We start from the raw sequence: 14,767 nt of genomic DNA, 5'->3' as shown, positions 1-14,767 counted from the left end.
ATTAAGCACCCCGAACCACACAGTTTCAAAGTATTTCCTTAATAAGAGAGATTTTCAACAGGAAATAAAAGGTAATCGTGTACCTGGCCGATGAACAATGAGATTTTTGATTACTGTGAATTTCACGTTTCACATATGCTGGTGGGTTACAAGATCAGTATTTCTCTGAGCTTGAAAGAGAAGCTGGTTGTCTGCCTCACCTAAATTTCAGATCGACCGTGTACTGGTATATCTCTTTTAGAGTTCATCTCCGGCCTGTGTGTTACAGTCATTTAGGGTTTTATTTTCTGTCTCCTGCTCTCAGCACTCCATCTTGCAGTTAAGGCACCCCGAGAGGTCCACGCGTCTGAAATCACAGAGAACAGCGTCAAACTCCACTGGGAGAGGCCCGAGCCCCCCAGCCCTTATTTATACAACCTCACCATCACCTCGGCCCACGATCAGTCCCCGGTTCTGAAGCAGAACCTCACGGTCACAGACCACGTCATCGGGGGCCTGCTCCCTGGGCAGACGTACCATGTCACGGTGATCTGTTACCTAAGGTCTCAGGTCAGAGCCATCTACCAAGGCAGTTTCAGTACAAGTAAGTGCACTGTTGGTTTAAGGAAGGTTGGTACCTATCTCTGCGTGGGATATCCAACGGCGCCATAAAGGGAACAGTGCTTATTCACTGACTTTTTTCTGAAACAGCAACAAGGTTAAAGCGAAATCCTGTGTGTTTCGGTTGCACCCAACTAGATAACTTAACGAAATGGAAAATGGGTTCCTTGTGAACCGTTGTCCTGCCTTGGGGGTCCTGGGCTACTTGATGCAGGAAATCAGATCCGTGTGGCCTGAGTGCAGCCCCTTCCCAGGGAGGAAGAAATACGGCCATGGAACCTGGCTGGGTCTTGGCTGCCCACCATGTCCCGTGTCGGAAGCATGTTTCCATGGTCAGTGAACAGAAAACACCACTGAGTCATGGCTCCTTAGGGAGTCTCATCCCAGGGGCCACGGGATGTCCACAGGCACAGTTGAAAGGGCACCAGCGCTTCCCTCCCCTGGTCTCATCGTGCTCAGGCTCTGCCCTCTGCTGTGTTGGCCCTGTGGCTCCTTTGCTGCCCTGAGTCCTGGCCTGCATGATTTCCCAGCCCCCTCCTCAAGTTCTCCTGGACCCTCACCCCCACCCCTGACTCTTCTCGACCCCCTGCTGTTCCTGGGACGTGGAGGGGAGGCTCCCATTCTTTTCTCTTGGGCCAGAGTTATTCATATCAAGGAACTATGATTGAGGAAAGGCAATTCCCATCAGTTACCATACAACCCATGAAGATTTGAGTCCAAAGACCCTTCAACCCCAGGGCTCTGCTTCCTTGGAAGGAAGCAGAAGATGTTATGTGGAAAAATGCGAGGATATCTTCCAGGTTCAGAAATTTCCCCCGTTTGCTCGTTGAGATGAATCAAACGTGCAGACAACAGACATAAGCAGTGTGTGTGGAGACTTCTTGGGTCTCTACGTTTCAGTGGCCCCTCCTTACATAAGACATGACCCAGAATGGCAAGCCTGCCTCAGTCCCATAGGGTTCCTAAGCCTTTCATTTTCTGAGTTACCTATTAGTGGTGTATCTTTTTCTTTTATAGAGAAAATTCAGCCTCCATCTCCGCAAACGGCGAGGTCAGCTTCTAGTTCAACCATCAATCTAGTGGTGAGCGCAGAACGGCTGGCTGGGAGTAAAACAGGTGAGCTGTGAAACTATCAGGTCCACTGCAGCACTAAGAAAACGTTCTTCTGAACAGTTTAATCTGCTGGGGTTCTAATTCTCAGACCAGGAGAGACTTGTATGGAGAAAGTTTCAAAGTGGCTCTGTGTGGCCCCTCCTGGGCTTATTCTGCACATTCCAAGTTGCCTGTCCCCAGGATCTTAGAAAAAGTTGAATGAGTGCTGCTTTGGGAGCCGTAGCCAGGAACTCATGTGTCCCTTAGTCATTTCCCTGGTGCCTCATCTTGGGACTCGAGTTGATTTGTGGTGTGTGATGCAGCGAAGCATAAGATTTCATCCGCTTGGTGATTTAATCTAATAAAAAACTGCTTAGAAGAATACAAGACAATTCAGACTGGAATCCATGAAATAAATGGGTTTGGAAGTGACCCATGGGATCAATGTTCTGGTCCCAATTTCCTAAGCACACGCCCTGGCTCAGTCTAGCCTGCCATTCTCGATGTGTCTGACCCCAAGCATGTGCACATTTTATGTGAAATCCATGATGAGTTAGATGTGTTTCTGGAAGTGACAGTTGTGACTTGCTTTTGTCCTGGGCAGTGGAACGCTGGGGAACCCGTAACCTCTTCTTCAGGGGAACATGAGCTATGATTGTTCATCTGTGGGAAACTGGTTATTGAAATAGCCGATATGCTTTGCTTAAGAGTATTCTGCAAAGGATATTGGTACTAATTCCACAGTCAAGGGTATTTAGATATCTTATTGTTTACAGACCCCAAAGCAAAGGGTTTCCACTAGTTATAGGGACAGTTCATTAGTTTTTGATATATTGGCCACAGTCAGGAGAAGGAAGGCATATCTCTTTACGGTGTTAATTTCTGCAACGGATTATGACGAAAGCCATATATCGAGTGCCCACCTGCTTTCCCACAGTGCGAGATTTAAAAGCAGCTGTGCTTTCTCGATATGCCCTGCATTGTCAGAAGCAGCAACAAATTATTTTTTGAGCTGTTGGCAAGGATTCCCTATTTTACTCTTTCCAGTTTAAGTTTTAAAATGACCCTTGTTTCTCCACCTCATCCTTTTTGTAGAGTTTGCATCGTATCTCATCAGTGTTTACATGAAGTTGGGTGGTTTTTGACTCCACACACCCATCTCTTTGGGGCCACTTGGAAATACAGCGCTCTCAATTCTTTTAGTTGTTTCTAGAGGGAATCTTCTCTATTACCAGAATAGTATTTTTCTTTAACATCTTTATTGGAGTATAATTGCTTTACATTGTTGTGTTAGTTGCTGCTGTGTAACAAAGTGAATCAGCTATACATATACATATATCCCCATATCCCCTCCCTCTTGCGTCTCCCTCCCACCCTCCTTATCCCACCCCTCTAGCTGGTCACAAAGCACCAAGCTGATCTCCCTGTGCTATGCTGCTGCTTCCAATTAGCTATCTATTTTACATTTGGTAGTGTGTATGTGTCAAGGCCACTCTCTCACTTTGTTCCAGCTTACCCTTCCCCCTCCCTGTGTCCTCAAGTCCATTTCCTACATCTGCATCTTTATTCCTGTCCAGCCCCTAGGCTCATCAGAACAATTTTTTTTTAGATTCCATATATATGTGTTAGCATACGATATTTGTTTTTCTCTTTCTGACTTACTTCATTCTGTATGACAGACTCTAGGTCCATCCACCTCACTACAAATAATTCAATTTCGTTTCTTCTTATGGCTGAGTAGTATTCCATTGTATATGTGTGCCACATCTTCTTTATCCATTCATCTGATGATGGACACTTAGGTTGCTTCCATGTCCTGGCTATTGTGAATAGAGCTGCAATGAACGTTGTGGTACATGACTCTTTTTCAATTATGGTTTTCTCAGGGTATATGCCCAGTAGTGGGATTGCTGGGTCATCTGGTAGTTCTATTTTTAGTTTTTTAAGGAACCTCCATACTGTTCTCCATAGTGGCTGGAATAGTATTTTATTCCATTGATGGACCTTCCCTGTGTCCATGTATACATGGTTGATCTATATCTGTACATCTACATTTATCTATCTACCTATCTATCTTTTAATTCATCCACAACCCATACTGACATGTGGTATCAGGAGTTACTAGAAAGAAGATGATGAGTCAATGCAGGAATTATGAAACTATTACATACACAGATGTGTGATAAGGGTCAAAAAACCAACTACTTATAGAGCTGTAAAATGTTTTAAAATAGTTTACTTTTAGAAACAAGTTTAGGAATTGGTCTGTGTTAGAGACAGCCACGTGTTTTTCAGACTCCTTTTGCCTTTCCAATGGAAAGATTGACAGAAAACCAAGAAATTCTCTCCTCTTGACATAAATTTATGGGAACAGTTCAAGAATTCATGGTAGATTGGGTAATTAAGTTTTAACTTCAGAGTTGTATAAAAACTTTTAATGCTATGATTTTTAAATCAAACTAAAAAAATGCCAGTATGGATGTGGCATGGTGGTTTGGGATGGAGAAGAAAACAAGTCTCAACCGCTTTGATTTCTTATTTTTTAATTGAAGTATAGTCAATTTACAATGTTGTGTTAGTTTCTGGTGTACAGCAAAGTGGCTCAGTTATACGTGTATATATATATATATATATATATATATATATATATATATATATATATATATATTCTTTTTCATTTTCTTTTCCATTATGGGTTATTACAGAATATTGAATATAGTTCCCTGTGCTATACAGAAGGACTTTGCTGTTTATCTATTTTGTATATAGTAGTTTGTATCTGCTAATCCCAAACTCCTAATTTATCCCTCCCCTGCCCGTTTTCCCCTTTGGTACCCGTAGGTTTGTTTTCTATGTCTGTCAGTGAGTCTGTTTCTGTTTTGTAAATAAGTTCATTTGTGTCATATTTTAGATTCCACATATAAGTGATATCATAAGGTATTTGTATTTCTCTGACTTACTTCATTTAGTACGATAATCTCCAGGTCCATCCATGTTGCTGCACATGGCATTATTTCATTTTTTTTTATGGCTGAGTAGCATTCCATTATGTATATGTTCCATGTCTTCCTTATCTATTCATCTGTTGATGGACACTTAGGTTGCTTCCATGTCTTGGCTATTGTAAATAGTGCTGCTATGAACATGGGTGCATGTATCTTTTTAAATTAGAGTTTTCTCAACTCCTTTGATTTCTGCTCATAATCAAGGGACAATGGATAAGCCTTTGTCCCCTGCACTGAGGGTTCCCTGCAGGCCCCAGTGCACCCCAGCTACCTTCCTGAGTCATCTCCCAACACGATGCTTGAGCTCAGAGAAGCCACAATGGACCTACTAGGATTTCACCAAAGATATGGGTCAGGACAGATGACATTCTGACTTCAAAGTCCCTGAAATCTGTGCATATTATTTGCCACTTGCAGGTAACTTCACCCCTCACAGAGTGTGGGAAAAGTAAAACTTCTAGCAAATTCAGTGCTTCACTGAGAGAAAATGATTAGGAATAAATTACACAGTGAGATTTGGGGATGTTTTTGGTTCTCTTATGTATGGTCCAGAGGGAATAAGAATATATAAACAGTGTTGAGTTAATATAAACAACACAATCTTTAAGCAAGAATCTGGCTGGGCTGTCTTGTTTTTAAAGACTGAGTCACAGATTCAGACGTAGGAAGGTGTTTTCAATCTAGACCTTCAACACTTGGGTCTCCTCTCTTCATGTGACAGACAGAAAAGAGATTTTGAGACCGGGGCTTTTGTGTCCTTCAAGGCGATGGGTGGTAGTTACATACAGATGAGTCCAAAACCTTTCTCCTTCCTTCTGATCAGTACAGAGCCCTCAAACCCAGGACTTGAATGTTCTTTCACCCTTCCTTTCATGTGTGTGTGTGCACACACATGTGTGTATTTCCCCCCTAGTGATTCAAGTCAGCCTGAAAATATAAATTACTTGCTCTTCTTTTTTTAAAAATTTTTGTTTATTTTATTTATTTTTATTTTTGGCTGCATCGGGTCTTAGTTTTGGCATGCGGGCTTCTCGCTAGTTGAGGTGTGTGGGCTCAGTAATTATGGCGGCACATGGGATCTTAGTTCCCCGACCAGGGATCAAGCCCATGGAAGGTGGATTCTTAACCACTGGGCTACCAGGGAAGTCCCTTACTTGCTCTTCTTAAGAACAAGTTTCTGCATAATTCATCTCTAGCCTGCAAGTAACAAAACAGCGCTTTTGAAAAAAAAAAAAAACCAAGCACTTTGAAAAAAAAAAAAACCCAGCACTTTGCCTGGAGAAGTCGCTTAATAAACATCTGCTAAATGAACATATGTAGGTGTACACACACACACACACCATTTTGAATGCTCTTCTTCAATGAAATTAGTTGGATATTTACTTTAAAATGTATAAATTGAAAATGGGTAAACAGGATTAGGAGATGGAAGCTTGTTTTCCCTCCTCCCTACCAACCCCTCCCACATATAATCAAGGCATCTTAGAAATTTTTTCCAGGGGGTGAAACATTTTAATATATTCCTATTTTTGCAGATAGAAAAGGAGTAACAACAAATCATTGTTTATAAGAAACTTTAAAAATATACGAACTATATTTTTCCTCAGTAGTTTCAGGTATATTTCACATCTAAATACCAATTGCCACAATATGCATTATTTCTCCAAAGATGTATTTTCTGGACAATTCAGGCAAAAATAAGTTTTAAAACTAGCTTTTATATGTGGACGTGAATGCAGTTTAATTCCAGCACCAGTTCATTACAGTTCATCTCTGTAAGCACAAACACAGTTTGTGCTTACAGAGATGTGTTCCTTTCTTAGTTTTAAATGCTAGATACTATTTTTGTTTTTTGACCTCGGCATGCGGCTTGCGGGATCTTAGTTCCCCAGCCAGGGATCGAACCTGGGCCCACAGCAGTGGAAGCACCGAGTCCTAACCACTGGACCACCAGGGAATTCCCTAGACACTCTTCTTTGCTTTCTTACCTCTATGAATAAAAGATTTACTGGGTTTTGATTCTATCTTTAGGAACTGAATTTTGTCATAGTTTACCACTTGGGGTTTAGGAAACATGGTGAGCAGTGTTTGAATGATGCAGGAATTTGTGGGCAAAAATCCTGTGAAATAGAAGGTCTTTGGTCCATGGCATCCAATGAAGGGGGAGAAGATGGAGCAGTACTAATATTTGAGTTTTCATATGTTAATATTTGCCCCTTTTGAAATTCACATTTAATAGGTACTTCTTTACCAGAAATTTGACACAGGCATGTAATGGGAGGATAGCCTAGTGAGGGGATTCTCTGTCCCCCATCTGAGGCCTGGCCTGTGTCACATGGAGTGTGAGGTGTGGCAGGAAGGCCTCAGCTTGAGATGAAGGTTGATTACAACAGCAAACCAATAACATCATTACTAACCATTCAGGATTCCAGACTTTGCAATACTACATGATTCCATTTTAAATGGTTGATTCTTGTATTTTCCTCAACAAAACAAGCCCTGCAAAAAGAAAAATCCCACCCCACTCTTTGCTTTCCTCAGCACGTAAGGGCAGCACACCCACTTTTCTGAGATACATTTGCTGCCTGAAAATGGCAGTTAGTAGCAATTAAACAGATCTTTCACTGCTTATCACAGTCTTAAAAAAGTATTGACTGTGCTTGGCATTTTTGCAGTATGTTTTGTGGCTGCTAGTTTTGAGGATGCTGTGTTGTTGCTAATGTTGATTTTAGGTTTTTGTTACCATCTCTCTCTTTCTCCTTCTCATTTTTGGCCAAAGAAGACTTGGATGAATATTTTACACGCATATGATTAGTAAAGCTAAGACTCTGAAGTTTCTAAACAGCAAAAAAAAAAAAAAAAAAAAAATTTAACTCAGAAAAGAATGAATCCTAAATTATTGGCCCACCCATGTGTGAAGAAATGTTTCAATGCAGAAGAGAATAAAAATAGCTAACATAACGTGTAACATTCTTTTCTACTCACCATAGAAATTAGCAATCTGTAGAAATGACCATATTTTGTCTGATCAGGCATTCCTGGGTCAGTTACACAGCTCTGGAGGAAATGAGTTCAGCAATGTTTTACTTACTTTGTTGGTTCTAAGATGTATAATTTTTCCCATTGTAGTGCCTCTGAAATTGAAATGTGACTTGACGTTGATGACATGTCATGGCTTATTGGCAGCATTTTCTCTTACTTAGTGGATTATAAAACAATAGTACATTATAAAATGAAGATGTCTTAGATTTGATGAAATCCAGTATTTGCTTGGCTGTGTTCCACCATGAATATACAGCGTTGGCTGCCATAAAACGATGTGATGGGGAAAATATATGACTTTATGTTGATAATAATTTAAAGAACTAACTTAACCCCACAAGTTGAGGTACATTCAATGGCTACAAATATTTTCTCTACTTTGAAGAGACGTAGCCGTCTTCAGGGCTGTGTGTTTACTGCTGCATGAGAAGGTAGCTAAGTCAGCTACCATGTTTGGGTTATGACGGGTCTCCAAGGGCATTTGGTATTTTTTTATTGTGAGCTATAAAAGTCTTATGAAATAAAAGTCTATTGGTCAAGACCTGAAACTACATTTAAAATACAACTACAGCTATATTTAAAATAAAGTTAAAAGTACAAAAAAAGTTTCCTTGGTACTTTTTGAGCCAATCCACGCTCAAAATGTAGACACAGGAAAGTTTTATTCATTCCTGCCAGTTGTATCTGCTTCAGAGGTTTGGAAGCACTTTATATCATGTCAACAATGTCTGATCCTAAGGCAATTAAACCTTCTTCTTGTTTTGAAACCATTAAACTAACGAGGAACATATTTACACATATTCACAACTGCAGCCTAAACCCTTTCCCCTCCTCTCAGCTCCCACGATTTTGCTTAAGGAAGAACTTAAATACTGATAACTTGCTGGTTTGGAAAATGTCAAATTGATGCCTTTAAAAATGCTGCTTTGAAATAGAGACACAGACATAGAGGATAAGCGTACGGACACCAAGGGGGGAAAGCGGGGTGGGATGAACTGGGAGATTGGGATTGACATATATACACTAACTAATATGTGTAAAATAGATAACAATGAGAACCTACTACATAGCACAGGGAACTCTACTTCACTTCGCTGTACGGTAGAACCTAACACAACATTGTAAAGCTACTATACCCCAATTAAAAAAAGAAGTTTAAAGAAATAAATAATGATAATTTTAGAATCACAGAACTAAAAAAAAATATGCTGCTTTTAGACACTATACAAATCTCAACTGATAAAAAAGGCAAGATTTTCCAATTCAACATGTTTTTGGTTTCAAACACTTTTTCTAGTAATAACATAATAGATATTCATTGTGAAGAATTCAGGACATACAGAAGAATGTAAGAAAAATATGATTCCCATAATCAAACACTGATGGCCATTTATGGCCACCATTAATGATCCAGTGCATAGCTTTCCTGGTTTTTCCCATGAATATTACACGTGCACACACACACTTCTTTATTACAAAAGTAGGCTGTGTTTCCTTGGGTGCCTTCCACCCCATGGCTGTTGTTCCAGAATGTAGATTGGCTCCTGTGGTTTCTGTGAGCGTGGGATTCCTTGGACAGGGTTTCTCCAGGCACCACACTTGTATCAGTTTCTTCTCATGTTTGGAAGCTCACTGAAGCCCAGTAACCGTTGACTATTTCACCAGGAAGTTTCACCAGATGGGGATCTGAATCAGGCAGCCTTTCAAGTCTCTCTTTTAAAATGAAACTTATTATTATTTTTTATAAATTTATTTATTTACTTTTGGCTGCGTTGGGTCTTCGTTGCTGTGTGCGGGCTTTCTCTAGTTACGGCGAGCGGGGGCTACTCTTTGTTGCGGTGCGCGGGCTTCTCATTGCAGTGGCTTCTGTTGTTTTGGAGCACTGGCTCTAGGCACACGGGCTTCAGTAGTTGTGGCTCGCAGGCTCTAGGGCGCAGGCTCAGTAGTTGTGGCGCACAGGCTTAGTTGCTCCGCGGCATATGGGATCTTCCTGGAGCAGGACTCGAACCAGTGTCCCCTGAGTTGGCAGGCAGGTTCTTAACCGCTGTGCCACCAGGGAAGCCCTAAACTGAAACTTATAAAAAAATAAAAAATAAATAAAATGAAGCTTATTTACATTGTTATTCTAGGCAAAAGTGAACCAGGAAAGGTTGGTGATAATTCTCACTCCCCATGGTCTCTTAGGCTCTGGTTGGGTTCTCAGTATGAGGAGGAGAAAATCAATGAATGTGTAGCCAGACACTTCTCTTGGATCAAGGACCCCAGGCTCCCCCAGGGCTGGGCCCCAAGGGGAAAACTCTTTCTGGAGGGAAACATACATAGCTCTCATGTCCAAAGACTTGTTCTGGGGAAAAACTCAATGAGATCCAACCATCCTTCTTTGGACTATAGGACACTTTAATGTTGTAGACTTTGACACTGTTGTTCTAGCATAAGCAGACATAGCTTGGGTGTCCAGCCTGCATGGGTCTCAGAGATCAAATGATGGGAGTTTAAAACTTTCTCTTCTTAAGAACAGAAAACCTCCCATTTTCATGCTTTAAAAATGGAGAACCCCAGGCTCTTGTCTTTGCATAAAGTTGAGGCTCACATTAACATATTTCTCTTGGTTCGCCAAGAATTTACGTGTCCAGAGTAGTAGCATCCTCATATTCCATTAGTAAACCTTAAAGGTCTTGGCAGTGACTCCTGCTGGAATAAAGGATGTAGAATGCAAGAGCCGTAGTTTGGTACCGGAGACTGAAGGTGAAAATCAAGGGAAATTGGAAAAGCCAGTTGGTCATGGAGCAGGGTCCTGCTGCTGGGCTGCCTCCAGGCTGGGTGTCCTTGGGTCTGGGAAGACTTCTGTTGCTTCAGAAGAGCACAGGGGAGTAGGACCCAAAGAGCTAAACACAGATGGCCAGGGCTGGGTGCACTAGGGACAAAGTGGAACCAACCTGGGCCACTGGGGGATGCTCTGGGGAAGAAAGGGGAGGGGATGAGGCGACCATTTGGCCAAGTTCCCACGCTAACAGGGGACCCACCGGCAAACAAGGGATGGGTGTTGGTGCTTGAACGATCTTGCCTGGCTCAGTCCCCTCATTCCTTCAAACCAGGCCTTCTCCTCTAGTGTTGGCACATCTGAGAGGAAGCAAGTTGTTTTTGTAAGTTGTCATCATTTTATCCTGGCCTCATTTGGGTCTTCAAAAGCTCTTGGTAGCACTGCTGACCTTCTGGGGCTCTGAAAGTGTCTGCAACTCAGAGATGCTGTAGGTGTGGGGCCACTTTCCTCCTGGGGGCGGGGGTGACAGCCTCCCCAGAGTCACCAGGTAGCATCTTAGACCAATTCTGAGCCTCAATCCTGTGCCTGGAAGTCTGGTCCATTATGCTTGACCTGAGCTTTGGTTTTCGACCTGAGCTTTGGTTTTCTACCTGAAGACCTAGATTTTCCTTTTACTTCTTGTTACCCACCATCCCTGAAGATGCCTACCACCCCTGCCATCCATGGAGCTGGGGGAAAGGCCCCCGGAAATGTCAGCCCTGTGTGGGGAGGGCCGGTGATTCACGGGTGTTAGTTACGCACATAAACATGTAACATTGTCCACTCCAGGGGTTTGTTTTACGTTTTTCAAACTTTCAGATAACAGTTGATATTAATGTTTCTCTTTTCCAGCCAGATCTAGAGTTTGCCAGAAAACACTGTAAACAGAAGTTTTACTGTGTGTGAACTGTAAAGTTTTCTTTTTTTCCAGGCGTGGTGGAGAACGTAGCTTTTACTCTGCAGCTGGACTGCATCAGAAGCATGCATTTAAAACACAAACTTCCTTAACTGGAAAAAGAATGCTGTCTTCAGAATAGCTTTGCTATGTGACATTTTTGCTTCTGTGAATTCTGCATCAGTGTTAGCTCTTCTTTTGGCTTGTTAAATTTGACTGGTCACAAAGGTAGTAGCTACACACACACAGACACAACACATGTGTGCATATACACACATTTAAAAAATTTATTTATTTTTGGCTGCATTGGGTTTTTGTTGCTGTGTGTGGGCTTTCTCTAGTTGCGACAAGCGGGGCCTACTCTTCGCTGTGGTGCACGGGCTTTAGGCACTCGGGCTTCAGTAGTTGTGAAACGTGGGCTCAGTAGCTGTGGCTCACGGGATCTAGAGTGCAGGCTCAGTAGTTGTGGTGCACGGGCTTAGTTGCTCCGTGGCATGTGGGATCTTCCCAGACCAGGGCTCAAACCCATGTCCCCTGCATTGGCAGGTGGATTCTTGACCACTGTGCCTCCAGGGAAGTCCCTACACACATATTCATAAAGAATTTTCTTTTCGCACTTTGACTTTTGTTTTTAATCTACCTGGCTTGTAGTGAAATGGAGAGTCTTGTTTTTGAATGACATTCTGACAGAACTTAATTGTTATTTTGCAAGGAGTAGAAAACTCCAAGGTTTTAAAATTAGGTTTCTTCCCCGGGGGTTGAGCATTGAAAGAACTGGAGACTAAGTGACCCAGTGATTGGAAAGGGGAAAACACAGTTCATTTAATCTGAAATCATCCAATAAAAATTGCCAACATTTGGGATTCCAAGTGTAGTTTATGAAGTCCTTTCATCGATAAGATTGTATTTATTGCTCTCAGATCTGTAGGTGATTATTATGTCCATCTGACAGTGAGGAAAATGAAGACTGGGGAGGTAAAGGAAGTTTTCCTCCTGGAAATTCTTCTGTTTTCTCTCTCTGACAGCACTGTGATTAGAGCTTCAGCCCCTCACGCTGGGAGCACAGTAACTTACACGTTCTCATTAATCCTCCTTCCCCATCTTGTTCTTCAAGATATATGTAAGTTGCCAAAAGAAGAAGGAACTTGCAGGGACTTTATATTGAAATGGTACTATGACTCCGTTACTGAAAGCTGCGCCAGGTTCTGGTATGGAGGCTGTGGTGGAAATGAAAACAGATTTGATTCGCAGGATGAATGTGAAAAGGTTTGCCCTCCTGGTAAGTGATTCTTCTTTTGTGTTGGTGGTTTTTGCAGGTAAGGGATCCAGGCCCATAATTCACCTTTTAAAGGTATTTGAATGATAATGATGACGATAGATTTGAAAAAGAAGATAAATTGGATTTTCAGATGAGGAAGGTGTACAAATAAAACACACGGGGTTAACTTTCTGAGTTATTATGGTTTCCTAAAAACATACTTGTATCCTTGTATTTTTGCCGATGAGGAAACATACGGTGGACCACGCCTTACCCTTCAGAAATATTACTAAGTTTCTGTTATTCATAAAATACTGTAACAGACATGGTTATTAGGAAAATAATATAATGAACAATTAATAATAACTGCTATATAGTCTATTCAACTTTAAATAATCTTGCTTCCTCTAAATGATAATGTGGACCGCCAGGCCATGCGATATCTCCATTATGCTGGGCAACGTGATTGGTAATAAAATCAGAACAGCTGCGCAGAGATTCTGGGGCTGGTGCGGAATGGGAGCGCTGGGTTTGCTTAAAGGCCAGGCAGGTGATGCCAGGAAAGAGAAAGGGCTCAGATGGCACAGAAAGCCCCAAACCCCAGGCCAAGAAGCTCCAGGGGAGCCACTGAAGGAAATGAACTGAAAAGTGAGATTGGTGAGGAAAGCCAGAGGCCATGGATATTTTCATGAGAAATACAGTGTCCTTTTGGGTCAGTAATGTGACTTTTCCCCTCCTCTTCCTTTCCACCCTCACCCACTGCCCCTGCCGTCCATGCTCAGTGCTCATCAAGCCCGGAGTCATTGCTGCGATTGGGACCTAAGCGCGGCCGACCAGTGACACATACCTCTTGAAGAAGAAGGAGTCGCCATCGCCAGTCGTCTTTGTAGAAGCTCTGTGTATAGATTCCCTTGCACTGTACCATTTCATGCTTTGATTTACACTCGAACTTGGGAGGAAATGTCTGCTGCATGACCTATCAATATGGTGCTAAATGTGTCTGTGGAGTCAACCCTCTTTGTCTCCAGGCAATTACATTGTATACTTTGAACGTTGTGTAATAGTTATCCACTGCTGGTGTTTATGTGAACATTCTTATAAATTCAAATTCCCTCTGGAGTTTCACGTTATGCCTGTTACAGGCAAGTGTAAGATCTAGAAAATAACCCCCAATTTCACAGCTACTCTATATACTTCTGCTTGGTTCATTTTTTTCCCCTCTTAATTAAGCATGACTTTAGATGGAACGCCTGTGTATGGAGAAAAAACAAGAGTCTAACTTTTCCATTTCCCCCCCAGTTTCCTGGATTAGATTTTGAGCGACTTTCCTTTTTCTAGAGCTTCTAACAAACAATGTAGTTAGAGGGAAGCAAAATCCCCTAATCTTTGTGCACTGTTGTGGGACCAATGCCTTAATTAAAGGATGTAAAGAAAGTCATAATAGAGATTTTTTTGGCATTCCTCTAATGTTGTGTCTGTGTTGCTTTTTTTGGGGGGGGGGTGTTAATTTTAATTTTAAAATTTTTAGGAAATTTATACAAAGAAACTTTTTAATAAAGTATATTGAAAGTGGTGTGGGTTTGGTGTTCTTGGCTGTGTCGTTTCCCTAGCACCTGTTGTCAGAATCACCCCAGGACAGGGGAATTGGAACCCGTTCAAGCCCCCAGTCTTGGGTACCACCCTTTGATTTCCAGCGAAGGGGCAAGGGCACTCTGTCGACAGTGGGAAACCCGGTGGATCCAGCTCTCCATGGCCGGGTGGGTCACGTTCCTTGCTTAGGGCCCCTGGAGTCTTCCTAGTCTTAAGAACCAGGCTGGCTTTCATGCTCTCCTTTAACTTCTAGCTGTGTCCCAGAGATGTGGCCTCCTTCCCTGCCCCTTTAAGATAATTGTTTCCTGGGGGTTCCCTTTGCTCCTGCCTACAGTGGCTGAGAGGTGGGATGTCACTGGCCCAGGAATCCCCAGTCCCCTTTCTGGAGTCTCAAAGATGAAGCATAAAGTTTCTTGTTTCTTTAAAGACCCTTTTGTTCCTGTCTTCAGAAATAACACAAGAAACAAATAAATACATATTTAGGT

At 42.1% G+C, this 14,767-nt stretch overlaps 1 protein-coding gene across 1 annotated transcript in view; it reads left to right on the top strand.

Annotated features, from left to right (window-relative positions):
• COL6A3 (collagen type VI alpha 3 chain) overlaps nt 1-14,265 on the top strand; it is an 86,053-nt gene extending 71,788 nt beyond the window's left edge. The window contains exons 42-45 of the mRNA XM_082840874.1: nt 320-583; nt 1,618-1,716; nt 12,549-12,713; nt 13,475-14,265. Of these exons, the coding sequence (XP_082697000.1) occupies nt 320-583; nt 1,618-1,716; nt 12,549-12,713; nt 13,475-13,515 (569 nt within the window). The 3' untranslated portion in view covers nt 13,516-14,265. The remainder of the gene's footprint in view (nt 1-319; nt 584-1,617; nt 1,717-12,548; nt 12,714-13,474) is intronic.
• The last annotated feature ends 502 nt before the right edge of the window (nt 14,266-14,767 follow it).

Source organism: Leucopleurus acutus (assembly GCF_964270905.1).
Source record: "Leucopleurus acutus genome assembly, chromosome: 6".
Classification (NCBI taxonomy): Eukaryota; Metazoa; Chordata; class Mammalia; order Artiodactyla; family Delphinidae; genus Leucopleurus; species Leucopleurus acutus.
Note: the sequence above shows the minus strand (reverse complement) of the source record. Positions and strands in the feature narration are given on the sequence as shown.